Here is a 26,253-nt window from a genome sequence, read left to right on the forward strand (position 1 = left end):
TTTCTCTGATGAAAAGGGAGTGAGGGGAAAGTACTTGAATTCCATGAATTACTGCCCTGCTCCCTCCCTTCACCAGCCAGGAATAAGAGGCATGCACAGAATCCAAGTACTTTCCCCTCGCTCCCTTATCAGGGGAATGGGAAGAAAAACAAGCTGCGACCTGGTATGCACAACTGCTGCCTCCCTCTTTCCCCCACTCTCCTGAAACAGCACCCTTGGATCAGTGACTTTTCTTTTAAAAAAAAAAAAAAAAATGTCTTGTGAACCACCATGGCTAGAAAATGTTTTTCTGCCATTGGGAAATATTTCAGAGGCTCTTGATCATAATCTATGTTGTTTTAAGTCGATGGGAGTCCTTTAGTGGCTTTTCATCGACCCATAAAGCATTTACTTTTTATTAGTGTTTGGTATAAAATACCATTTTAAAAACCCCAGACTCTTTCAGGCAAACTCGGTGCTTATGAAGAGTAGCAGATTGACAGCCTTGGAAACTGAAGTGACCTCTTCATGAAGAGAATGGGCACATAATGTGCATTGACTATGCCTGCTCCCCACATTATCTGCACTTAACCTTGATCTGGCTGAATCAACGCTGTAGTTTCCTTGCCCATGCAGGAAACTTTGGTCTAATTCCTAGTCGTGTTTTTTGTTTGGACATCTGTTCAGTAGAAACTATTGACTGCCAAATTTATTTTGTATGGAATGCTAAACATTGTAACAGCTTTTGGTTGCTACTGTCCTGAGCTTGAATTGAGCTAGTTTGTAAAGAGCTCTGAGTCCTGCAAATAACACAGTTCTGATCCTCAGTAACATCTTCTTTTCACTATCGTATGAATTCTCATATATTAGTAGCTGCTATCCTGAAAACTTTTAAAGCAGTGGTTACCAACCAGTAGATCAGGATGTACTGGTAGATCCTGAAGACTCTGACAGGTGATCCTCCAGGGAGTCTCCTGCTTACCATGGGGGCAGGGAAGGGAGACGAGAGGGGTATTGATACTGATATCAGGATGGCTCCCTTCTTTCCTCTGTGCCCCATCTCCATTGAGCAGGGCCCAGAATGGATGGACCTTGCTGGCCATTGTCCCCGTGCTCTTCATAGGCAACACACATCTCTGTCACTCTTACACACGTACGTGTGTGTGTGTGTGTGTGTGTGTCTTTTCACTCATCTCTCAACCCAACATATTCTTGGGTGACATCAACAACTTCTTCTTTCAAAGTGTGTTATTTTAAGTTTTTGACTGGTCTCTGCATTTCATAGTTACTTCTTATGCTTGAGTTTAATTGTTTGAGTAATAAAGAATATATTATATTTAGGTTTTTTGTTTCTACTAGTGGTGCATATTATCACATTACCTTGAAAACAAAATATATAACAAAATTAATTCTGCATATGGATAGAAACAGCAGGAACAATGGCAAGGAGACTCATGGAACCAGGCTCAATCTCCTGGAGGCTCCTGCGAGATTGGCCACTGGCAGTTTGGAAGTGCAATTAGACTAATGCAGACTTCCCCCCGACCCTATGCCACTCTTGCAAGTGGCCAGCATTAAGTATGTTAAGGATTAGTTGACTATCCGATAAGCAAATGCTTATCAGATAGTCAATCGACTAGTCGATTCTCCCCCCCCACACACACACACACTTGCTGCCTCTATTAAATAGAGGCAGCAAAGGGGTGGGGGAAGAAGGGGTACTTCAGAGCAGCAGCACTGCACAGCTGAGCCGAGGATCAGCTGTGTGGTGCTTCCACTTTGAAAACCCAAGCTGATCCTGGGCTCTGCACGGCTTTTCCCCAGAACCTGGGGTCAGGTGACCTCGGGTTCTGGGGAAATGCCACAGGGAACCAGGATCAGCTGTATGATGACTGCCCCTTTGAAACATCACCTCCAGACTGCCCCTTTGAAACATCGTGGAGCCCAGGTTCCTTGCAGCATTTCCCCAGAGCCAGGGGTCAGATGGGGAGTCCCCCGCTGACCTCGGGCTCCATGGCTTTGAAATGCACAAGAGCCCCCTCTTGTACATTTCAGAGGAGGAATGCCGAAGTGTCTATCGAGTAGTCAGTGGAAATTCCGTCAACTACTCGACTAGTAAATTATCCGCAATTTAACATCCTTAGCCAGCATGTTGCTGCAGCACCCTGGGGAAGATTATAAAGGGGTTTTCTCCACAGTATCCTTGCCTATAGACACTGCCCCTGTAGTTCCCATTATCTGGGAACAGGGAACTGTGACCAATGGGAGCTGCTGGCGTTCTGTTTGGGGGGGAGCAGTGTGCAGAGCCATCTGCCCCTTCCACTCCAGGAGCCAATGCGGGGCATGTCAGCATGGGGCCAGGGCAGGAGTGAGCTTTCCTTAGCCTGGCTGCACCACTGCCTGAGAGCTGTATGAGATAAGCAGAACCTGGTCAGAGCTCGCATTCCAAATTCCTGCCCCAGTCCTGAACCCTTTCCTATACCCCAACCTCCTGCCTTAGATTCAGCCCAGAGCCCTTCCCGCACTCCATGCCCCTTGAGCCAAGACCAGGGCCTGCAATCCTCGTCCCCTCAACCTCCTCCCTAGCCTGGTGAAAGTAAGTGAGGATTGGAGAGGGAAGGAATGAGGATGGAGTGAGTAAGCTGTGACATCTGAGGAGGAGTGGTGCCTCAGAGAAGCAGCAGGAAGGAGGTGGGGCAAGAGTGGGGGAGCGTCTAGACTGGCAAGATTTTGCACAAAAGCGGCCACTTTTGCGCAAAATCTTGCCGCCTGTCTACACTGGCCCCAAGTATTTGTGCAAGAACACTGACTTTGTACTGTACAAAATCAGTGGTTCTTGCGCAAATACTCCGACACTCCCGCTCAGGGATAAGCCAGTGTAGACAGCCAAGTTAATTTCTTGCACAAGAAAGCCCAATGGCTAAAATGGCCATCGGAGCTTTCTTGCGCAAGAGAGCATCTACACTGGCATTGATGCTTTTGTGCAAAAGCAAATATTTTGCGCAAAGGCACATGCCAATATAGACACTCCCTTGCGCAAATACTTTTAATGGAAAAACTTTTCCATTAAAAGTATTTGCGCAAAAGCATGCCAGTCTAGACACAGCCTTCGTGTTTGAGGTAAATCCTGGATTGCACTTAAATTCAAAAAGTGATCTTGTACTTAAAAAGGTTGGAGGCCACTGCTTTAAATCTATAAACCAGCTGTTTATATCAGCTGAAATTTTTGGACCTCACCTTTCAAATGGTATAAAACATTAATTTCCAACTTCATTGCATTGTGAAATATAAGCTGAAATCATGTTGGAATTGAAGAGGAGGCAAGATTGTGGCAATAAATACATGATTCTAAAGTCTGATGGCTATCTCCTATTGTCAGCACCAGACTAGTAGTACTTATGCTTTCAGAAGTTATGAACTCTTTCAAACACTGTGTCTGTGGGGTGTATTTTTATTTGTAGCCAAAAATAGCCTTGTTAGAAATTATCATCATTTTCAAGAGTGTGTCACTTATATTTTTAAGAATTTTGAAGTGCACATACACACACTTGTGCTTCAAAATGGTCCTTGAGCAATAATTGCTGAGTAGCTGTATTATTACCAGCTAATATAGTATCCAATAGCTACATTAACATATACTCCTCACCCTGTTTTGTTTCATAGTTTTTCAGACTGAAATACACAAACACTATTATAAATGTGATCAATAACTGCATCTTTTACTAAAAGGTGAATCTAACTTTCACATTGACAGCATTTTAAAATAAATTGACCAGGGTGAAAACAGAAGCCACTCAATTTGATTTAGTTGCAGTTGGTTATGTGATGTCTGAATTTGGCAGTTTTTACCTTTGTTCCTTCTGTTTATGGCAGATTAGTTCTTTTCCTACCACTTGTGCCTTTGCCATTTTTCTCCCTTAACTTTTCTTTGTAATGCATATTGTGTTTATCAGGTCTGTCAGAACTTGTTTTCATCTGCCTCTGATCTTCTACAGACTGTTTCTTCTTCATTGGTGATGAGATGGTTAGGCTTTATTAACTTCAGTTCTTAAAGTAACATCACTTTCATATTCCTGCTGCTTTTTTTTACATAAGAGGGGGTGGGGAGAGAAATTGAAGCAGCTTTTTTGTTTTTATTTATAAGATAGGATTTAATAGTGCAGGCCAGATTACGCAAGCTTCTATCACTTAAGTTTTATCTATAGCTCCCTAGCTTAGCCTCTCTTGAGTATAGACTGGGCATGCCAAATTACTTGAAAGCTTTGTAATGTGTGTAAATGTCTACAAGAATTTGGATTTGTCTTTACTAAGCTAATCTAACACATTACCTAAATTAGTTTGTAGCTGTGGTCTCCAGGTTTTAAAACATGAAATAAATCAACTCACTAAGTCATGTACATTATTGAATAATATTTGACAAAAATGCTGAAATATTGTCAGTGCTTGAAATTAATATTACCTATGAATTCTTCGCTCTCTTGAAATCAGAGTGTTACCACTCTAGAAAGATTTCACCATATATATACCTATTAGATTTGAATTTCTATTAAAACGAGCAGAATTTAATACAAATAATACATTGACTGGATTTTACTAAATACTTTTTCTAAAGCTGCTTACAGTTCTGAACTTGCTACTTGTGCACTTCTGTTACCTTTGGTAAAGTTAGCCTAGTATTATGCTACTTATGAAGACCTCTGAATCAGGAGAAGAATGATTTTTCACAGCTGCACAGAATTATGGATTTTAAGTATTAGTTTTTAGTTTTATCTATTTTAATTTTTTCAGTTGTACCTAATTACGGGAGAGTCAGACAAAAAGTATTTAATGAAAATAAACATTGAGTTTCAAAAAGTTAAAGCTTATAATTGTTAAGAAATTGTCAACATCACATATCAGAGTATACCAAGTACATATCTTTAAATCAAACTCTAATAAGTTCTGAGGCTGCCTTTTCCTTAGTTTGCTGATTTGAAGAGAAAACATTTTGTTTGTGAAATTGACATTTTTCACATGAAAACCTAATCCTTCTAATTCTAACTATAGTATCTTTTGTACATCTCCTGTGCCCAGCAGTGGCACTGATAATTACTTGAGATTCAATTTGTAAATTCAGATGACTTGTACCAGTAGGAGGTAAAATGACAGAAAAAATAAATTTTAAAATGAAGGAAATTTTTATTAGATGAAAGTATCCTTAAATTTTAAATGTTAATTTTCTAAAATGTCACACACATCTTTTGTCTGCAGTGATTAGACAGATTAGATTGTTTTAATTGTTTTGCAAACTGCAGTGTTCTCTCTTGAATACAGTTGAGATATTTTATCAGGGCAGTGTCATAAAGGTTATTCAGTCGCTGCCTATAGAATACTACTTCTTTTTCTAGAAGACTTTATTATCTGGAGCTGCAACTGTGGCACTATTCATAATCATAATATAGCTTATAATTGTCTTTTAGTGTGCATATCTGTCTAGTCTAAATTTGGTATCTCTTGCTGTATTGCTATTGCATAGATTCCTTGAGATTTTATTTAAGATGGGGCTTCCATTATGTAATAAGAGACTTAGAATGTTGTATTAAAAACAATCTAGTTACATTAGCAGATCGAGATGGGTTATAACAGGATATGTTAAAAATATTAGTTTTCCAGACTTGTTGAATGTCCATAAAATGTATTTTATTCTCTGGTATTTTAAAAGGTAATAAGTATTATAAAAGATGTTTATAACTACAGTTTAAATACAGTTATTTAGTTTGTTTATATTATAGCTTTTTTGTCTAATCTTTCATTAGCAATGCAATGGGGAGAAGATCACCGTCCATTTCACTTTCTCTTTTATACTGGCAAGCAGTCATTTTATTCATTAATGCATGTAAGTACATTATAGACTATGATGATAAATAATGTTAAGTCTAAGCAAAGTGAAACATTACATCAGAAGTGTATTTCAGAGGCCTCTGAATTTACCTAGTGATTTCATAATGGGCCATAACAATACCACCTGAGGTGAAACATAATGTGTTAAGTCATAATATTTATTCTTTCATTTAGAGAGAACTTGTTACCTAATTTAAAAGTGAATGGTTTGTTTTCCTTTTTTGTGTGTGGCTGGTTTTGATTATGAGTTAGGTCAGAATATACTGAACATTTTTCATTTTATACTGTTGCTTAAGTTAGTATCAGGTTAGCGATGGTGAATGTCCATCCAACAGAGATGACCAGATTTAGGATTATTTATTGTCATATTTAAAATGTTTTTCATCTTATAGAAGAATTGCAGAAATGTCTTGATATTCAAGTGGCTCATTAGATGTATATATTTTTAAACGTTTAAAGGTTTGTGTTCATGTAAACTTGATGTGCACTTAGATTAGTATGGTTGCAAAACCATGGGATCTGTCCCCCTTTACTTCTATGATAAAAGCTATATGTGATAGAACATTACTGGTCCTGATTTCTTTATTGTGTGTTATGAAGAACCCTTTTATATCAATGCCCATAGGTAGACCATGAATTCTTTGATTCTTGAGAAGAGCCTTGTAGAAAGATGTGAAATATTTTAATGCACAGTTATATAAGACACAAAAAGACTCACTTTGTAGTCAGGTACTTTCAATTTGATGTTCCTGTCAGATTCTCTTTCCCTCATTATGTACTCTTGAAAAAGTTACAACGTTTATTGGACTTTTCCCAAAAATCAAATTTTGTGCATAGATTTTCTATATCTTTGAGAATTATCTGGTGTTTATTTGTGCTCTACAAACCCAAAGGACAAAATCCCCACTTGTCAGGTACATTTATTTCATGGAAAAAAAAACCCTTTTTTCGTTTTTTGTTGACCTTGGGCAAATGAGCTTCTTGCCCTGGTAGAAATGAAATGAATGATAAATGTAGAGTGTGTCTTTGCTGAGTAATGGAGCTGCAGCATAGGCTTTCCACAGAGGTTTTCTCCTGCACAGCCTGAGGCAGCCAGAGGACCCCTGCTGTTCATTTAAATAGGTATGTCAAATCTGCCTCGAAACGCCGCTGGTTTGATCTGTGGTAATATTTGTGAAGGTTCCATATGGACTTGAGCCCCCTGCAGTGCTAAGAAATAATGTACAACGCTTCATGGTGCAGACGCAAATTTTCTCTGAAAAGGGATGCAATGCTGCGTTTTAGCTGTCGGAGAGGATGATGGAGCTGACGCGCTAGGCCTGTCAACTTGTTACACGGATGGGTTGCACGCAGCGAGGCTGTGGAAAATCTGTGCCTTTTAACTTTTCTACTTAATCACGGTTGTAGCATTGCCTTTAGACTGTATGCTACATTAATTCTCTTCCTGCCTTCTGCCTTTCATCCCAAGTTTCACGGAAAAAAGTAAAGCATGCAGGTCTTGTAGAGGAGCCTTATCAAACAGCTGTCATCTGACAAGCCATTTGCATTTGTTTTGGCTGAAACAGAGCAACCCAAGGGCAAGATGTTTTGTTGCATTCCATCATAATGAAGAAATTACAAATTTTACGAGGAGCACAATTTTATTTTTAGCTCTTCCTAGCCTTTAAAAAAGGTATGTAAGATTGCTAAGAAAAAATCTCACAAAGGATAGTGTGTATCCTGTTTCCATACTATTTGACTAAATCTTCAAATGAAATCTGCTTGACAAACAAATTTTTTTACTATAGGATATTTTAAAGTACTTCAGTGTTCTTGAGACCTTTCTAAATGTCTCCATTATATAGACTTTATAAAAAGCAGATTTAATTAAACAGGATTTAACATCCTTTTAGTTAAGCTCTGCAAAAAATAGGGGAAATCTGTATGTAATCTTTAACATTGTTTTAATCTCTCATCATACTAAATGTTTTATATAAGAATTATAGGTTGTTGTTTTTTTTTTTTTTTTTTTAAAGACTACCAAAACTGTAATTCATACAGCTGGAAGAAAGTAAAGATTGAATGTTAAAATGCAGTATTTGCATGAATGACAGTACTTTGTATGGATTTTTTTAATCCGTCTGCAACATAAAGAGTAATAAATAGGATAAAGAAATGATTATTTGGCCTAAATATTTGTCAGTTGCAACTACATTTACTGACAGGGATTTCAGATTTGTATTAATTGCAATTGAGACAACCAGTCACAGCAGTGCCATTTGTTTAGGTAATGCTAATCAAAAATGTTAGACATCTATTAAAATAGTGAATACATATATTCACCATACATCTTAAAGATCCAGTTTATATGTGAATGTATGACTTGAATATTAAGTAAGACTTCTACAAAACTTGAATATCCTTTGTATTCACATTGCCCTCTTTGTTCTGCTTGTTGAATATAGTTTAGTCTTGGACGGAGCAGTTTATTCATCTCTTGATGTGCAAAGGATTTGTTGCATGTAACTCTAACATATATTGAGTGAATTTAACCCCTTCACATGAGTTGTGGCTATTCATCTCATTCAAAATGTTGCACTTTGAATACGACCTGGGAAATGTTATTGTTAGCAAGTGATATAGTTGGGCTGTGTAATGTGAGGAACAGACAGTGGCCTATTTATACATTTTTGTTGGACAAATTTTGTAGTTTATGTACTCCTGATTATTATTCCTAGCCAGAACTCTCAGTGAATAGAAACATCATTGTGGCCCTATGCTACCTTTTATCAAAATTTCTTTCAAAGAAAGTCATTTACATCCTAGGGATATCTATATTGAATGTTTGATTAAAAAACTAAAAATAATATACTAGAGTTAAAAAATGTTCACTTTTAAGGTAGCCATGTGACCAACAGAATTTAATGCATGTTCTTGGTCCTCCAGGCCCTTTTAAATAATAACACCAAAAAAAAAAACCTAAATCAGAAATATACAAAGATGTTTTTCATAAGCTCCTCTGTTCCTTGAGGGTACTTTTTCAAAGACCCAGTTAACTGAATCCTGTCCTCAATTTATTTAGTAAAATGAATACATTATTATTTAAAAATGCAACCTAGTACAAATAAAGGATTTGATCCTTTCATTAGCTATGGGAGCATTTATAGTTGCCTACTGTCTTGTAGCATCAGCTATTTTGTTTGTGTAATAGATAAGTTTACAAGACAACAGACATGTACATTCATGAGTATGACTATTGCATCTTGAAGTGATGAATTAATAAATAAAATCTTCTGAAAAATGAGTCTCCACTGTAGTTTTCTAGAATTTTGGGGGAATTAGGACTATTAGATGTAATTGTTTGGCATTACATATGATTATTTTGCAAAATAGCATTTAGCCTCATGATTGCATCTTTAGAGTCTAAGTCATGAATCTTGCAAAGTCTTGTGTGTGTACTTACCTTTTTGCACAAGTAGTCCCATGAAGTAGAAGAACTATTCCTGTCCATACATTTTTTGTGGCCTAAATTTCATCCTGTGAGAAATGGAAGTTGGAAGCCAAATCAAAAGATATTGGCCACATGTATTTCGTGAGAAGACCTCTTCTACTTTGAGATGTGCATTGATTTGTAGGAGGAAAAACTTTTTATGGATTCAGTTTTCTTCATGGGATTCTGCAGGGGTTTGTTTTGAGACCAGTTCTGTTCAATATCTTCATCAACAATTTAGATGATGGCATAGAGAGTATGATTATTAAGTTTGCAGATGATACCAAGCTGGGGGGTTGCAAGTGCTTTGGAGAATAGAGTCATAATTCAAAATGATCTGGACAAACTAGAGAAATGTTCTGAGGTGAATAGGATGAAGTTTAATAAGGACAAATGTAAAGTACTCCATTTAGGAAGGAACAATCCGTTTCGCACATACAGAATGGGAAGTGAGTGTCTAGGAAGGAGTACTGCAGAAAGGGATTTAAGGTCATAGTGGACCACAAGCTAAATACGAGTCAATAGTGTGACACTGTTGCAAAAAAGCTAACATGATTCTGGGATACATTAACAGGAGTGTTGTGAGCAAGACACAAGACATCATTCTTCTACTCTACTGTACACTGATTAGGCCTCAGCTGGAGTATTGTGTCCAGTTCTGGGCACCACATTTCAAAAAAAGATTTGGAAAAACTGGAGAAGGTCCAGAGAAGAGCAACAAAAATGATTAAAGCCCTGGAAAACATGAGGGAAGCTGTGAAAGCCCTAGAAAGCTATGAGGGAAGACTGAAAGAATTGGGCTTGTCTAGTTTAGAAAAGAGAAGACTGAGAAGGGACATGATAGCAGTTCTCAAGTATCTAAAAGGGTGTTAAAAGGAGGCAGGAGAAAAATTGTTCTCTTTTGGCCTCTGATGATAGGACATGAAGCAATGGGCTTAAATTGCAGCAAAGGAAGTTTAGGTTGGATATTAGGAAAAACTTCCTGTCAGCGTTGTTAAACACTGGAATAAATTGCCTAGGAAGGTTGTAGAATCTCCAGAGATATTTGGAGATATGGAGATATTTAAGAGCAGTTTGGATAGACATCTATCAGGGATGATTTGGACCAGAGCCACTCAACTTTGGAAGCCCCAGGAGCCACAATGATACTCACAGCACATGTGGAGGGCTGCAACTTAAGTGTGTTTGCAAATAGTTTCTTTCACACTGACGAGCATGAATACAAAGATTAAGGCAAGTCTACACAACACGCAGGCCCCATTTAAGTAAGTTCTGTTTTGATATTAACAAAATGCAATATTTACCCGATTTCCACCCATATGACAGCACTTTTAATGAGCAATGACAGTCCAGGAATGACTCTAAGTAATGTAATTAATGTTTTCTGTTACCTTAAGATATCCGAAGTGTTCCCTGTAAGCTGTGCATTTGGGCGGCCACCCAAGAAAGATTCAGGTGCCACCCAGCTTATTAGCAGAGCACCCATAGCTAGCACCATTTGTTTCTAATGGTGATGCACCTCTGTATATGCTTTGGTGCATATAACAAAATGTATTCTTCACATGGATGGAAAAAATAGTGGGAACATTAGATATTCTATGTTAAAATATACAGATTGGGAGAAAATTCTGCACAGATTTGATCATATTTAGTTGATTTCTGTTGTGCATGTCCAAAATTTAAAAGATACTGGACGGCTTACTGCTACAGTTCAGTTTGCTCTACGTTGTTCGTAAAGCTGTTGGGCTTTTTTAACTTTAGGAGTTCTATACGCTTAAGTTGCTCTTCTTAATGTAACACACAAAATAAATATTTTTATTATAAACACTGTACCAACCTGCATCAAAGATTGCTTTAAATTGATTCCACAGCCACTGATTTAAGTACTTAGTACAACTATTTTAGAAAATCAATAAACCTATGATTAACTTATTTTATTGCTTTTAAATATCTGTATATTTTTACTGCAAACCTACTGAGAATGTATATTTATAGATTAACACGAAATTTTAAAATCATGATTGCCTCAGTATGTGCTTACTGCTGCAAGGAAGCTCTTTATTATATAAGTGTTAACTGTCATTTAAGTGTTGTAACAGCATCTTTCTTCACTTCATATTATAAAATCTCATATTTGTACAATTAGTACTTCATACAGTGATTATTCCTAAAAACTCAGAGTCTTTCCTATGTATGTTTCATCTGTTTCACTGTTTAAATTTTGTATTTCTTGTAAATGGTATATAAAATGTAATCCTTACCACTCCACAGTAATTGCATCACAATAACATCTCCAAAGTATAGGAAGACACTGCTGATGATGCAGCTAGCTGGGACAGTGAATATTGAGGTTTTTATTAGTATCCAGGAGTACGGAGTACTCATCCATAAGGTTTTTGTTCTCAGCACTTGCTAATTTAAGAGGGTTCTTTGAAACGTGCAGAACTTAATTGTAGTAACACCACTTCTATTTTTTAATACATATTACTTGTTGCCCAAAGTATTCACTTACTTTACTTAGGATTAAGTTGCTGCTGTAACTCAAAGCATTTGATGTTTCTTTTTAGTATAAACACTGAACTTGAGGGTAACTGTCATCGGAAAGCTAGATTCTTGGAGAAAACAATTAAGATTGAAAACTGGGCCATCCTGAGGGAGTGCAGGCCATGGGGCCTGATGCAGTCTCCTCTGCTGCAGGTGCCCTGCCCCTGCTAAACCCGCACCTACTTCCTTCCCCCTTCCATCCCTGAGCAGTGTAGCCTCAGGGACTACAGGGGCCTAGCATGGTGGCAGCAGTGTTTGCCTGCCCCCCAGTCACCACATGTGTGGCAGAAACCAGAGCAGCCCTGCAGCCTGCTCTGGGATGCTCTGCTTCCTGTTGCCTCTGAGAAGCTGCATGCAACAGGCCAGTAGGGCAATGCAACAGGGCGGGGCCGCTCCAGCTCCTTCTGCCTATATGTTGAATGTGCTGGGGGAATCCTGCTGCCACCACACCAGGCCCCCGTAATTCCCCAGTTAAGGATATCCCTAACAGGTTGAACCAGAGTTAACGATAGTAGGAATTTTTTTTTTTAAACGAAATTTTCCTTATGTAAACAAGGGTTCTATAGAAATGTTACTAACTGGGTAATAAATCAATTAAGGAAAGTTTAAAGCTATCTGAATGGGTGCTCAATTCCTCATTTTATTTGTGCCAGGAATATCTAGATAAGCATAGAGTACCCGCACAAACAGAGCTAACCTCTACATAAATAGTAACACTGAAACTGAAATAGTTTTGAACCCTTACACCCTTGCAATACCATTTTTGTATCTACTGATACTGTAACCTAAACTTCTAACAGATGTATCATATTTGGAAATCGCATCAAACACATATTTAGAAATGCAGCAGTGATAATGTGCTTGCTATACCGTATGATCGGCTTGTTGAGTTTTTCGCAGATTAGTATTTTAGAAAAACAGACTTGTTTATGCACTTCCCCAAGCACAAGGAAGCAGTAACCTCAATTGAGGCCTATAAGTGGTACTGTAAAACAGACATAATAAATGAGACTGCTAAGATTAACAGAGTTGAATGGCAGTAAACTTTGGAATACACTATGTAAATACTTACATTTTCCAAAATGTCAGTTCAGAGTTCAAGCCAGTAATTGTTTTACTTAATATATATTGCCCACCTTTTTTTTTTTTTTAGTTTTGAGAATGACTTAAGCACCAATCTTTCAAATAGTTACGCATATGTTTAATTTTACTGCCATGAGGAAAGTGAGCTGGATTAGGGTTTTGTACACTGCAGGCTGAAAATATGTACTTTTAACTGTTGTTAAATACTTTCGCCATTTTTACAATCGTCCTTATATATTTTTTTCTACTCTTCAGGATGTTTGGATAATTCTCATACATGTATAAGTAATGTGTAAATATTTTTGTTATTTAGAACCATAAACTAATAAAAAATATATATTGAATTAAATTGCATAATTAATGCATATTTCTCTATATTATAGGAAATATATGGAAAAATGCTTGACATTCAGAAGTACCAAGACCAGTTGAAAGCCCAAGATCTGGATGAGAAGAAACAAATGTGAGTTTCTGATTTGTACTAATATTGGTATTCATTTTCATAAACTGCTTTAATATATTATTTTAGCACTATTTATTATCTTGGTTTCAAACATTTTTATTTGTATTTTGGAGAGACAATTTTGAAACAATTTGTGAATTAATTTAGTATTGTCAACCTCAGAAGATCAAAAATTGAGTCAGACTCCAAAAATTATATGAACAAAAAAAAGTTTAGTCTATATAACACTTGTATACTCATCTATTTCTCTGCCAATGTGCATGTGTTAATTTCCAGTTGGAACATCAACCTCAAGTCACAAAAAATGCACAGCTCTCCCTGCCTGCTGTCATGGACATTCCGCTTAGCTTCTCCTCATTCCTAAACTAAGGGAACTGCTATCCATTTCCTATTAGTGTCTCTCTTTCTTAATTTTCCACCTTCCCTATCATATTAATTTCTGTACAAGAGTTGTTAAACAGACCTCAGAAAGCAATGAACATCCAAGAAACACAAAGCATTCTGACTGTAGAGAAAGTGTTTCAATTATTGTCCAGTAAAGATTGTTACAAGCTACAAAATAGGAGATGCTGCTGAGATGGGGAGCCAATCCTTACATGAACACAGGGCTCAGTGGCAAGGCCAGGTGTGTGTCTTCAGGCCCACAAGCTCTCAAACAAAGTTTTAGCTGTGAGATTAACCCTAGAGATCACAGGAATGGAGGAACATCTGATGATATGAGATCTTATTCTACAGATGCCAAAATTCCATGACTCATGATTAATTTGTAAGAGTTGGCAATACAGTTAACATTTTAGTCATAAAACCAATCATTTTTTATCGTAATTCCAACTTTTGTATAAGTGATTCAATGCTCAAGGAATCTAATCGGTTCCTTACTGTGTTCATATTAACAGTTCCATTTTTTACAGTCTCCTCTTTCTCTTCCCAATGCCAACATATTTGAGTAGCTTTAATTTGCCTTCTCTCTTTTCTCTTCTTCTCTTCCAAAAGGGAAATTAATAGAAAGTGAGCTGGATTACTCCCTTAACTTTTTTTCCTTTATTTATCATGTAACTGAAGCTAAAAGAGGATGCAGAGAAATATTTAAAAGTTCTTATTGAGTGAAAGTGTTTTTGAGGGTTTTTTCCACAGAAGATTTTCACAGTCAATGTTTCTGTGTTCAGTGCCATTTTCCTTGAGGATTTTACTGACTAGGTTACTGGTTACTCGTTCCTATTGAAAGTTAATAGAGACTTTCCTGGAAGACCATAATGATTGTTTGTGTTGGTGAGTCTTTTTTAATGGCTGCTATCAGGATTGCTTGTCAGTCTTTTTTTAAATTAATCAATATCCTAAGACTTAGGCAAAGTTTGCTTCCTTTGAGGAATTCAGGAAGTAGGATGCAGTAGCCTGGTTGTATGTTGAAAATTTTTATAGTAATTCCTCCATAGACTGACTGGGCTTTTTGGATTCAGAGAATTTTTGTAGGGTTGTAGAGGTTTCATTGATTGAGAGAGACCGAGGAATCTGTGTCACTCCTTTTTCTCCCCATTAAATGGCTGCTTTTTCAGGGCTGCAGTTCTTTCATTATGCGACTGCCTTGTGTCTCTGATGATCTGATATTTTTCTACTTTAGCCATTAGCTTTGTGCATTGGTTTTTGGCGATAAATAGCAATGAAGAATAGTGTGTAGCTTCCTGCATCTTTTTTTTTTTCTTCGGCACTGTACTTCGGTATTCCTTGCTGTGCTTTTCTGTTTTGGTAGCCGAGACAATTGTGTTAATATGAGCCTACGTGAGCCATTTATTTCTTTAGCAGTAGTACACCAGTCAACTAAGAAACAAAAGATAAAAAAGTGAAGTCCACATTCCTTTATTATTAAAGTTTCCTATTGCATGTAGTTTACTCTTCATACCTTTCTGCAAGAGCCTGCATAGCATTAGTATACATCTGCACAGCATTTTGGACCTGCAGGAGTAAGCCTTCCAGCCCAGGTGGACAGACTCAGGCTGGCATTCTAAAAATAGATGAATAGATAAGGTTTTGAAGCTGCAGCTTGGAGTCTGAAGCTCCAGCCCAAGGTTGCAACTCTAGAGCACTTTCTACTTGTTTTTTTTTTTTTTTTTTTAGAGCTAGGGCAGGAAGTTTATTCCCGCTGCATAGATATGCCCTTAATTTCTGAGCAGACAAGGGGAGAATTGGGTTGGAGTTCATAGTGGACATTGCTGAAAAATAATCTGATATGTGATTCCTTCCAAAACCTACCCAATTGATTTTACCTTCATGCTCTAAAAAACAAGTGATTGGAGGGATATTCTTCAAGTTTTCCAAAAACATATGTACCTCTTCCACTAAGACAATAATAGATGAACTCTAAAATTTATTCAGAAAATTGAGCTTCTTAAAATGAGGCGCTGTATACAGACATTTTGCAATCTTAACTACAAGGTTAGGCCCTGATCCTTCATTCACGTAACTTTATGTGTGTGATAAGTCTCAGAGCTGTAGCTGCTGTGTTAGTCTGTACCTGGAAAAATAAAGAGTACTATGGCACGTTATTTAGCAGGGGTCAGCAACCTTTTCAAACCAAAGAGGCAAAATACATCAAAATTCAGACAAGTGGTCAACAAAGAGCCATTTAAGAATGCCCATTTGCATGACTTTAATATTATTGATAATTGACATAATGATTAATTTAGCATAAATGAAACTTTGTACGCACAGACTTTATTTAATGGGACTTCTGCTGTTGCATCTTTTCACACGTTTCCTTGAAGTTTGTCATAACTGGCCAAATCCAGCTTCATGCACATATTCAGGCCATCTTATGGCAGGGGGCTGGTGATGTGGGCGTGCAGGAGGTGGGTTGGGGTATAGGAGGGACGTAGGGCAGGGGATTCAGGTGTGTGATGGGCTCAGGGCACAAGCTTGGGGTATGTGTGGGGTGCAGGAGTGTTATAGCAGGAGGCTGGGGATATGGGGGTGCAGGAGGCTGGAGATGTGGGGATATTAGGGGATCAGGGCAAGCAGTTTAGGTGTGTGATAGGCTCAGGGTTGGTGTGTGGGGGTGGTGTACAGGAGCGTTATGATGCTGCAGCCAGATGGGGCTAGGCCTCAATCGGAGGCTTGCTGGCCAGGCTTCATTTTTAAACAAAGTAAAATATTCTGCCCAACGCAAAGATTTCAACATTTTCTTTATTTATGGTAGTGGTGGGGATCCTTTTTAGTGATGGGGACCACTGAGTATGGGTGAAGAAGTGACCTGAGGCACAGGATTTGGATACAGTTGTGACCTTGGGCAGGGGATTACAATGCAGGGGTTTGCGTTGTGACCTAAGGCAGGAGGGGATTGTGATCTAGAGCAGGGATTGAGGTGAAGTGTGTGGGGGGGGGGAGGGGAAAGATGGGCTCAGGAGGGAAGCAGAAGGTTTGGATTATGTGGGATAGGGGCAGTAGTGGGGGGACAGAAGGCTATGGGGGAAGGAGAGGCTGGGGTGCCAGAGGCAGGCTTTGACTGGGACACTTACCAGTGAGACTTCAGGCCAGCAGCTCAACACGTTTCTTTGGAAGGAGCCTCCCCTTCACCCCTTCCCTCCTCCCTGGCTGACTGAGACCTTGAGGGGAGGGAGATTGGTGCATCCTGTGCTGCCAGTTCTTGAAACAGGCAGCTTCCATTGGCCAGAAACCACCAATGGGATTGTACTGGAGACGGGAGCAGGCATGAGGCACCTCTCCCCTCCCTGCTCAGTGTGTGAAAAACAAAGGGTCCATGCCGCTGCTTTTCTGAGCGGTGTGCAGGGATGGGGTAAGCAGGGGAATCTGCCTGGAGGCACCCTGCTGTGTCCGCAGTGGGATTATTTTGCCCAGGCCTGTTCCAGCATAGGCTCCCTGCTGCCAGGTGGGTGCAAAGGGGGCTGGGCTCAAGCTTCAAAAGAGCCATAACTGGCTCCCTAGTGAGCCATATTTGGCTCACAAACCAGAGGTTGCGGACCCCTGTTATATAGACTAATAATAAATTTGGGCATAAGCTTTCACGGGTGAAAACCACTTTGTTACATGCATGGAGACAAAGTGGTTTTACCCATGAAAGGTTATGCCCAAATAAATCTGTTAGTCTGTAAAGTGCCACAGGTCTCCTCATTGTTTCTACACATGAGTAATCCAATTGACTTCATTGAGGCTCATCATGTATAAGGTAAGCATATATTGAAATCTTTACAGGATCGGGACTTCAGCTGCCAGTGAAAAAGATAGTATTGTTGGGCAGTGGGGTATATGAACATTTTATGCCCTGATTCACAAAAGCACATGCTAGGGATATAGATTTCCATTTACAAAGTTAACTGGTTAAATGATCTAATTGTGTGGCCGGAGGGCTTCTCCCACCCTCCCCAGGCAGGGGGAGCTGTTATGGTCAACCCTTTGGTTAACCAGTTTGCCCGTAAAGTTAATTCTTACCAGATAACCAGTTAACCTTTTAAATCCATAACCCATGCTAAAGTTGCTAAAGTATAGTATACTTTTCCTTGAATAGGGCCTTTAATTGTTCCCCTAAAAATGTTAGTTGACATTTATTTTTTCTAATAAATTGACAAAAGCAAAAATGAGTTAAAGGTTCGTCTTTAAGTAATTTTATAATCTCATCTCCATACTGTATGAAGTATGCTGATTCATCAAGTCCAGACACTTTTTATATAAAACCTACATGAAAAGTGTGTATTTGGAACAGTGCTTTAAATTTCCTTTTATCGGTTTAATCTTAATTCAGACCTTGAGGCTCTGTCTCTACACTGGACTATTTTCTTTAAAATTTCTACCACTGCTACCTCTGGTGCACTTCCTCTGTTGGTAACAATGGCATTGCTGATGGTCCAGCACCATCATGTTGTCTAACCTAGCTCAGAGTAGGTCTCGATGGCATGGTGATTAAAATGCCAGTGGCTACTAGTTCCCTTTCTATACTCATACCATTGCTGCCACCTGTAGAGCTGTGCCAGTAAAAGCCAGGTTTAACAGATGAAGATCTACTGAAGACAAGGCCTTCATGCTATCTTGAATGTCGTTTTATTTGTATTTTGTTTTGCTGAAACCTCAAGGGCCAAGTTTTTTAGAACTGAGTTAGAAATCTGTGGAAAATTAGCTTATTGTGGAATTGCTCATTTGGCTTTTAACTTAAGTGTCACTCATTATTTCTATTCAAGTAATATTCATGGTTAACTCTTGATGCACTGAATGTAATAAATGTAAGTTACCATTCCTTTCGTAAGCAAGAGCTTTTATGATTCAAACATTACAAATCACATTCACAAAATGAATATCATACTATTTTGCAATAGAAAATACATTTCCAAACTAAGCCTTGACTATGTGTGTGGTCCATTGTGATATAACTAATTTCATGGTTAATTAAAAAGAGAATATATGTGATATTTTAAACAGAAACCTGATTGGCAGCAGATGGCTGATTAAGGAGGAATTGGAAGAAATGTTAGTGGAAAAACTGTCAGATCATGATGTGAGTAATTAATCTTTTTAACTTAAGGGTCCTGTATCTTAAGAATATAGACTCTGCTGCATTTCAGATCCCCGCCCCCAAAATGTCATCCATTCCAAACCCCCCCCTCACCAGCTCCCTCTAAGTAAATGTTTGTCATAATATCATGTTGTCTCTGGCCTCAAAAGCAGCCAGAGTAGTCTTATTTATTGTAATGCATGCTACAAAAATTTCCCACCATTGTTAACGTGATCCATCCCCATCAATGATAACAATGTTAGCAGCCCTTGTGTATATGTGACATCACTGTGTCATATAGCCCTGTTTAGAGAAGGTCTAACTAACACTGAGCATTAAGTAGGGCTCTTCTATAGACCTCCCAATGTTACTATTATTAGTGAAGTTGAACTAATAATAGTAGTGATGGTGGGAAGTGTTTTTTACCAGATTTCTCTAATACAGACAAGAGAGCCCATTATCTGTAATATTCCTGCATCATCTGAAATTGATTCTGAAGAACTCTGCATCTGGCACCTTACTATTTGCATGGTTGAGAACAAGCTCGGTAACTCACTATTGCAGTTGGTTTCCATGGGTGAGGAATAACACTGATGTTTCTACTTCACTGAGGCTTTCCAAATAAGAGCAAAGTTCCAGAAATCCTGATCCAGCCTGCCCATATGACCATAAGTTACATTTTACCAATGGAATCTTAATTTCCCAAGGGAATTTGAAGTTTGAATTGGGCTGCACCAGACAGGGTTGACAACCTTTGGCCTAAGAACTCTAGATATTTTATTCTCTCTATCCTTCATTACTGTGTATTCCACCATCCCTTTGAGATTCAGACTACAGATCATCTCGCTAACAATGGAAGCAGTCCTCAATTTCAGTATCTCTTGTTATACTGTGATGGTAGGTATGGATTTTCCTGTTTGTTTTCCCAAAGCCCCAGAAATTGTTCTGCATTCACAAGCATACCCAGACATTTTAGTGTTCCTCACAGCTTGCCTTTCTACCGTGCCTCACGTGTCTATGAAATGTCAGTGGGCTAGAAAATACTATACAAGAGATTGTCCTGTGAATAAGTATAGAAAAGCACAAAGGCTCAGCTTCTGGAAATAAATTGAAATGTTTTTATGTATCGAGTCCTTTAGATATTAGCTGTACTCTTTTGCCTGCTCCATTTATCTTCTATTTTGTTGCAGCAAAGCTTTCTGTGGTGCTTGCATTAAGGGTACTAAACAAAATGGAGGCAATTGATTTTTTTTTTTAATATGCTCTGCAAGTGACAACTGTCGGAGTCTCTCCTCATTTACAGTTTCTACAATTTGATGGGTTTTTTTTAACTTTTAAAGGCATTTGGCACCTGTGTTATGTTAATGCAGTTTTTTTCCAAAAAGCTTTGCTACAGAAATCTGCGTTAGAATATTGGACTGAAATATAAAATTGCATTTCTCTTTTTTGAAAATACCTACTGATACTGCTGATTTGTTTGTAAGAAAATAGCCTGCTGCAGGAAATGCTGGAAATACAGCATAGGTAAAAATAATTCTTGAAAGTAATTTTAGAAATGCCCTATAAGTAGGGGGGAAAGTATGTAATACATAGTGGCATCCTTTTATTTCTTTGTTACTAGTGATTCACCAGTGATTCAAAACTCCTGTAAGTAATTCCTTGTAACGGGCCATCCCTGATTTCAGCACAAAGGGGTTAATGTTGAGGTGTTTACTTTCTAATCACATGTTCAAGAACTAGGAGAAAAGGCGCACAGGAGCAAAGGATAATTTATTTCGAGAGTTTGCCCTTTAAGTCAAGTATCTCTTGAATTTTTAAATCTCTTGATTGTTCGGTTTTAAAGGAAATCATAAACATTAAAGTAATTCAGCTTGAACAGCCAAAGAGATATATTTCCAATATGTATTATGAAATCATTTAAAAGCTGCAGTTTAGTAAAATAAAATTATTTATATTTTTACATACAGATTGACATGTTGGAAAGATTTTCTTCTTCTATTCTACTAAAATATTGAATTGAGATCCAAGGCCCAGTAGAAGTTTTCTTTTAAAATTGAAATGGACTTCATTCTAATATAATGATCCTGAATTACAAAAAGGTTGAGTGTACTCTGAATTCAAGATTCATTGTTGCCTGAAGAAAGGTGTCTTTAGTCACACAGAAAATGACACATTTGCATGTTGTTTTTGAAGCAGAATATGGATGCAGAAATGTCATCTTGTCAAATATCATCAATAAAAGCAAAGAAGGAAAGATAAAGTATATAAAAATAGAAAGTGTCGGCAAATGCAATTTCACCTGCATCTCTTAATGAATTTTTATTTTCTACAGTATTCGTTATGTATTCGGCTGCTAGAACGATTAGTGACTTTGCCATGTTGTGGCATTGAAGAAGAGTATGTGCTAAAATTTCGCAAAGAATTAGATACACAATTAAAAAAGGTGGTGATTGAGCCCCTGCAATATGATGATCAAGGAGTGGCCTTCAGCACTGGGGAAGGTAATAATTTCAAGTTTGTCTGTCTGGTTGAAGTGGTGACGGTCTCCTCTGGTTGAGACTCAGTCATAACTTTTCTTTTGTAACACCAACCCTTATTTAGCAAAGTCTTTCATTGGTTTGTACATTTCTTCCTTTCATACACTTATACTGATATTGTACAATTCCTTCATGAATGTCTTGGTATCAAAATGGGAGCGTATGACACAAATGCCATTATCTAATGCTATATGCCAGGGTTGGCAATAATTTTTAATGGAGAGCTACCCCAGGATCTTGGCAAGTGGTCAAGGACTGCATTTCTTCTGAAGGGGTTTGGGGTCTGGGACAAAGATTGGGTGCAGAAGGGGGTGTGGAGTCTGAGAGGGAGTTTGGGTGAAGGGAGGTGGTTGTGATCTGCGGCAGACACTTGGGGTGCAGAGTCCAAAAGGGGGTTTGGTTGCAGGAGAGGATTCTGACCTGAGGGAGGGGCTCTAGGAGGGGGTGCAGAATCTGGGAGGGAGTTGTGAACTGGGGGAAAAGGGTACAGAGAGTTTGAGTGGTGGCCTGGGGCAGGTAGTTGCTGGGGAAGGGGGTTTGGGTGCCAGAGGCAGTCTCTGGCTGGAAGACACTTACCTAGGCATCTTCCAGTCAGCAGCCCTGCAGGAACCGGCAAATATTTCAGCTGCTATTGGTCAGAAACTGGCCAGTGGGAGTTGACAGATTTTTCTGAGGGTCATGGCAGAACACAAAGCCTCCCTCCTCGCTCCCAGAATAGAGCAGACACATTTAAAGAGACTGCTGTGCTGTGCTGTGCTGTGCTGTGCTGTGCTGTGCTGTGCTGTGCTGTGCTGTGCTGTGCTGTGCTGTGCTGTGCTTAAGGGTCCCAGAGAGGCAGCCGCGGACCAGATCCAGTGGCTTGGTGGGCCGCATCTAGGCCACTGGCAGCCTCTTGTCTACCCCTGATCTATGCTGCTGTACAATAGAGCTTTCAAAAGAATAGTAAATCATTTGAGGTTTGCAAATATGTGCCCTTTCTTACACATTGCTTAAGAAAGATCATTATAGCCAGTTTTCATAAGTTCATTAACTCTTGTCTATTTTCTCCATTAAATATGCAAAAGCAAAGGTCTATTTTGCAGGCTGAGAAGTTTCAAAATTCATTTATCGAACAACCTATTTAACATCCCTGAAGTTCAGGGTTGTAAACCAGACTATTTCTTCAGGGCTGAGACTTTGTGCATCATATTTCAGGTCAGAGCTAATGTTTTAAAAAATATAAGACTCTGTAGGATATGTAAGGATGAAATCTTACTAAAGTGGACAAGAATTGTAGAAGCACTGTTCAACTTCTGTATATTTTAGAGAGCGTGTCTGTGTGTTTGGTCAAGAACTCCTCCTAAACAGTAAGAGCTAGAACTATCAAATTCAGTATACCGCTTCTTCGTATACTTTAAACTTAAAGCAAGGTAAGATTTTGGTTGTACTAGGAAAATGGGATGTCCCAGGAATAGGATTTCTTCTAATAAAGCCATAGAGAAAAGATACAATCATCAAGCAGAAAAGGGCTGGCTGGGGATTGCCTCAGTCTCAAATCTCCCACCCCCAGGCAGCTGTTCCCCTTTGTCAGACAGTGAGGGGACAGTGCACAGTTTGTTGCATTCCTCACTCTGGCTAGGGAGCGCAGGGGGCAGATGAATCTGGACCTGCCCTTAGTCGGGGGATATGCGCCCCTCCCTCAACCCCCTCTGGCATTGCTGTGGCTCTGGAGAGGTGCTTTTCATCTGGCTCTAAACCAGTGGTGCGCAACCTTTTTCGAACTGTGACCCCCGCGCTGCAGGGGCCACTAACAGCCAGGCTCAGCCCCTGGCCTTTCAGATCTAGGCACTGTGCGTGGGAGCTGCTAACTGCTGGGCCCAGCTACCGGCTGGCCAGATCTAAGTGCCATGCCACGCTGCCTTGCCCAACCCCTGGCCAGCCGGAGCTAAGTGATGACAACGGCCAGATTTAAGCACTGCGACCCCCTCGGAAGACATCGCACCCCACGGGTTGCACACCACTGCTCTAAACTACTGCAGTGAGAGACAGCTGAGGTAGTCCTCTCTCCCTAAGAGAACCTGCATATTGAACCTCTCATCCCCAGCCACACCCTAGAGCAATGATTTAAATGGAGAAAAACAAAAATTGAATTAATGACCCAAGCAATGCCAAGTAAATCTTCTAGTACTACTATAATTGATTGATCTGATGAATGAGCATGCACAATTCTTTATTAAACTGACTTTCTGTTGTACATTTTTTTAACAAACATACATATTTTTGTGACGGGGGGGACAATTACTAGAAGGTTTACCTGCTGTTGCTTGGGTCCTTCAAGGCTTGGAGTGTCAGGCGTGCAGGAATCAGGGCAGGGGCTTAGGAATGTTGGGGGCTCAGAACAGGAGGCTGATTGTGTGTGGGGTGCAGGAGTCAGGGTTGGGGGGTGAGGAGGTACTCCAGAATAGGAGGTAAAGAGGTGTAGGGGGGTTCTGGAGAGTAGTGGGGCTAAGGGCACAGGGTTGGGGTGGCCACTGGCTGCTCTCTTGGATCAGGTCAACAGAGACTATGCTGCCCAGGTGACAGCTGCTTCCTGAGGCTGGTACGCTAGTTCCCCTCCGCCCCATCCCCTTCATGGTCATTCAGGAGTATAACTATCCCTGGTATCACAACCCTCCCTTTTCATTTGAGGAGAAAGAATCCCATTCCATGCACATCCCATTGTCCTGGCATAATTAAACCATTATCTTGCTTTGAGTTTTATGTTAAAAGGAAGCTGCATACCAAATTTGGTGGTCCTAGCTGTTTACTGGTGGTCCTTACTGTTTAGGAGGCGTTCTTGAACAAAACAGACTTATAGATGGATTGATGCACAAACACTCACAAATATAGTAAATTAACTCTTTCAATGATGCTTCATGTGAGATGGTAGACATAGAAAATGCATAAGCGCAACAGGACTGCTTTAGTACTTCATGTGTTGTTCCTGCATTAAATTATCTTTCTGAGTCTCTAGTATTCAGAATATTGGTTCTTTTCTAAAACTGTTCTAAGTAATACTGTGTGGGTTATACTAATGGGTGTTGTCCCTTTTCTTTTATTTCAATGAACATTGACAGAAAGATATAAACCATTCAGTGTAATAGCATGCTAAATGTTGCTTATATTTACCCCTCTTTTACCTCCAAAATGAAAGTTATTGCTACTTATGAAAATGTCAGGTCTACATGGTTTCTTTTATATTTGATATGCTGAAAATTAATGAACCCTCAATATGTTGTCAAAGCTGTTCCCCACTCTGGTACTCCGAGTGGAGAAGGTGGGGGCCTACAAGAGACTTTAAAATATCTTGCCACTAAAGGCTTCTGTTTAAAAACTCCCCAAAATCACAGATTCCGTGGTTTTGGATTGTTTTTTGCTGCCACCACCCAAATGCAAAAATCCCTTTGGGAATTCCTTCTTGTAAAATATCTTCAAGCTCTTTAACCCACCCTCCAGAGAGAGCTTGAAAAACTGTAATTTCTCTCAATAGTTGGTTTTGCAGTCTTAGACATCTGCATACAGAACCTTCTGACTTCTCGGATACAGGAATCAGATCATGGTCTTAGAAAGGTTGACTTTTTTAACAACAAAACAAAGAAAAAACCCAGAGAGAATTGATTCCATGGGATTCAGGTTAGAAAGTTACAGTGCAAGACGAGGGTTCTATGTGCTTAGCACAGAGAAGTCCAGGAAACCCAGAAATAATCTGATTGCATCTGACTAAGCATTCCCTGCTCTACTTAAGTATCTGTAGTTTCCCTAGACATGAATGTTACTGGATCCTCCATGCCTAGCTCCCTGGCTTAGTTCATGTCTGACCAGCTGTACTCTTGTGACGGGAAAAAAAAAAGGAACAGGTCACTGCTTCCAATTCAAAAGCCCACATTTTGTAACTATTGGCTCCTCTGGCCCGCCAACTCAGTTCCTGCTTCTCTAGCATTTTTGGGGACTCTGGGACCCTCTGTCTAGGGTTTTAACCCTTATAGGCTAGGGATATAAGCGTCTAGTCGACTATTGATAAGCATACATTTATCAGATATACAACTAGTGATGCGACTAGTCACTCCCTCTCCCCCCACCCCCTGCTGCCTCTATCCTTAAAAGCCGGTTCCCCCCCAGCACTGTCTCCACTGGGGGCAGGGGAGGTAGAGGCACAGCGGGAAATAGTGCGAGCAGGGACTGAAGCAGTCTCCATTCGTAATAGTTCTGCTGCAATTCTGCTTTTGAAATGCACTGGCCCCACGCTCCCTGCGGAGCTTCCTTTTGAAATGTATAGGAGGCCTTCTGGGACTCTTGTACATTTCAAAGGCTCAGCTGCCGCAGAGAGCAGGGGCCAGCAGGGGACTCCCTTGCTTGCCCCACTTCTCTGCAGGGCTTCCACTTTTGAACTGTAGCAAGAGTCCAGCAGGCCTCTTGCTACAGTTCAAAGACAGAGGCACTCTTATTGACTAATCAGATAGTCGATGGAAATCCCATGGCTATTCGATTAGTTAGTTAATCTAAATTTAACATCCCTATTATAGGCAACAGAATTAGGGTTAGGTCCCAAGAGTTAACCACTATGGGTATGTCTACACTGCACGGCTGTTTCAAAATAAGCTATTTCGGAACATTTACTGGTTTACTGGAATATTTATTCCAAAATAGTTTATTTAGAAATAGCACGTCTATACTACAGGGAAGCCTCAAAATTAGTCCAAGACAGGCTTCCCTAATGTAGACATGCTATCTTGATTTAAAGCCCCAGGAGGCACTGGGGAGGAATAACTTAGAATGGCCCTGGTGA

General features: G+C 39.4%; 1 protein-coding gene across 3 annotated transcripts in view; it reads left to right on the forward strand.

The window, feature by feature from the left end:
- Positions 1 to 26,253, forward strand: part of MRPS9 (mitochondrial ribosomal protein S9) — a 58,043-nt gene that overhangs the window by 25,869 nt on the left and 5,921 nt on the right. For all 3 annotated transcript variants that reach the window (XM_075917494.2, XM_075917503.2, XM_075917506.2), the window contains 4 exons: positions 5,775 to 5,854; positions 13,339 to 13,418; positions 18,840 to 18,915; positions 21,245 to 21,413. In XM_075917494.2, coding sequence (XP_075773609.1) covers positions 5,775 to 5,854; positions 13,339 to 13,418; positions 18,840 to 18,915; positions 21,245 to 21,413 — 405 coding nt within the window. The remainder of the gene's footprint in view (positions 1 to 5,774; positions 5,855 to 13,338; positions 13,419 to 18,839; positions 18,916 to 21,244; positions 21,414 to 26,253) is intronic.

This window comes from Pelodiscus sinensis, chromosome 1 (genome assembly GCF_052426305.1).
Source record: "Pelodiscus sinensis isolate ZL-2025 chromosome 1, ASM5242630v1, whole genome shotgun sequence".
NCBI classification, from domain to species: Eukaryota; Metazoa; Chordata; order Testudines; family Trionychidae; genus Pelodiscus; species Pelodiscus sinensis.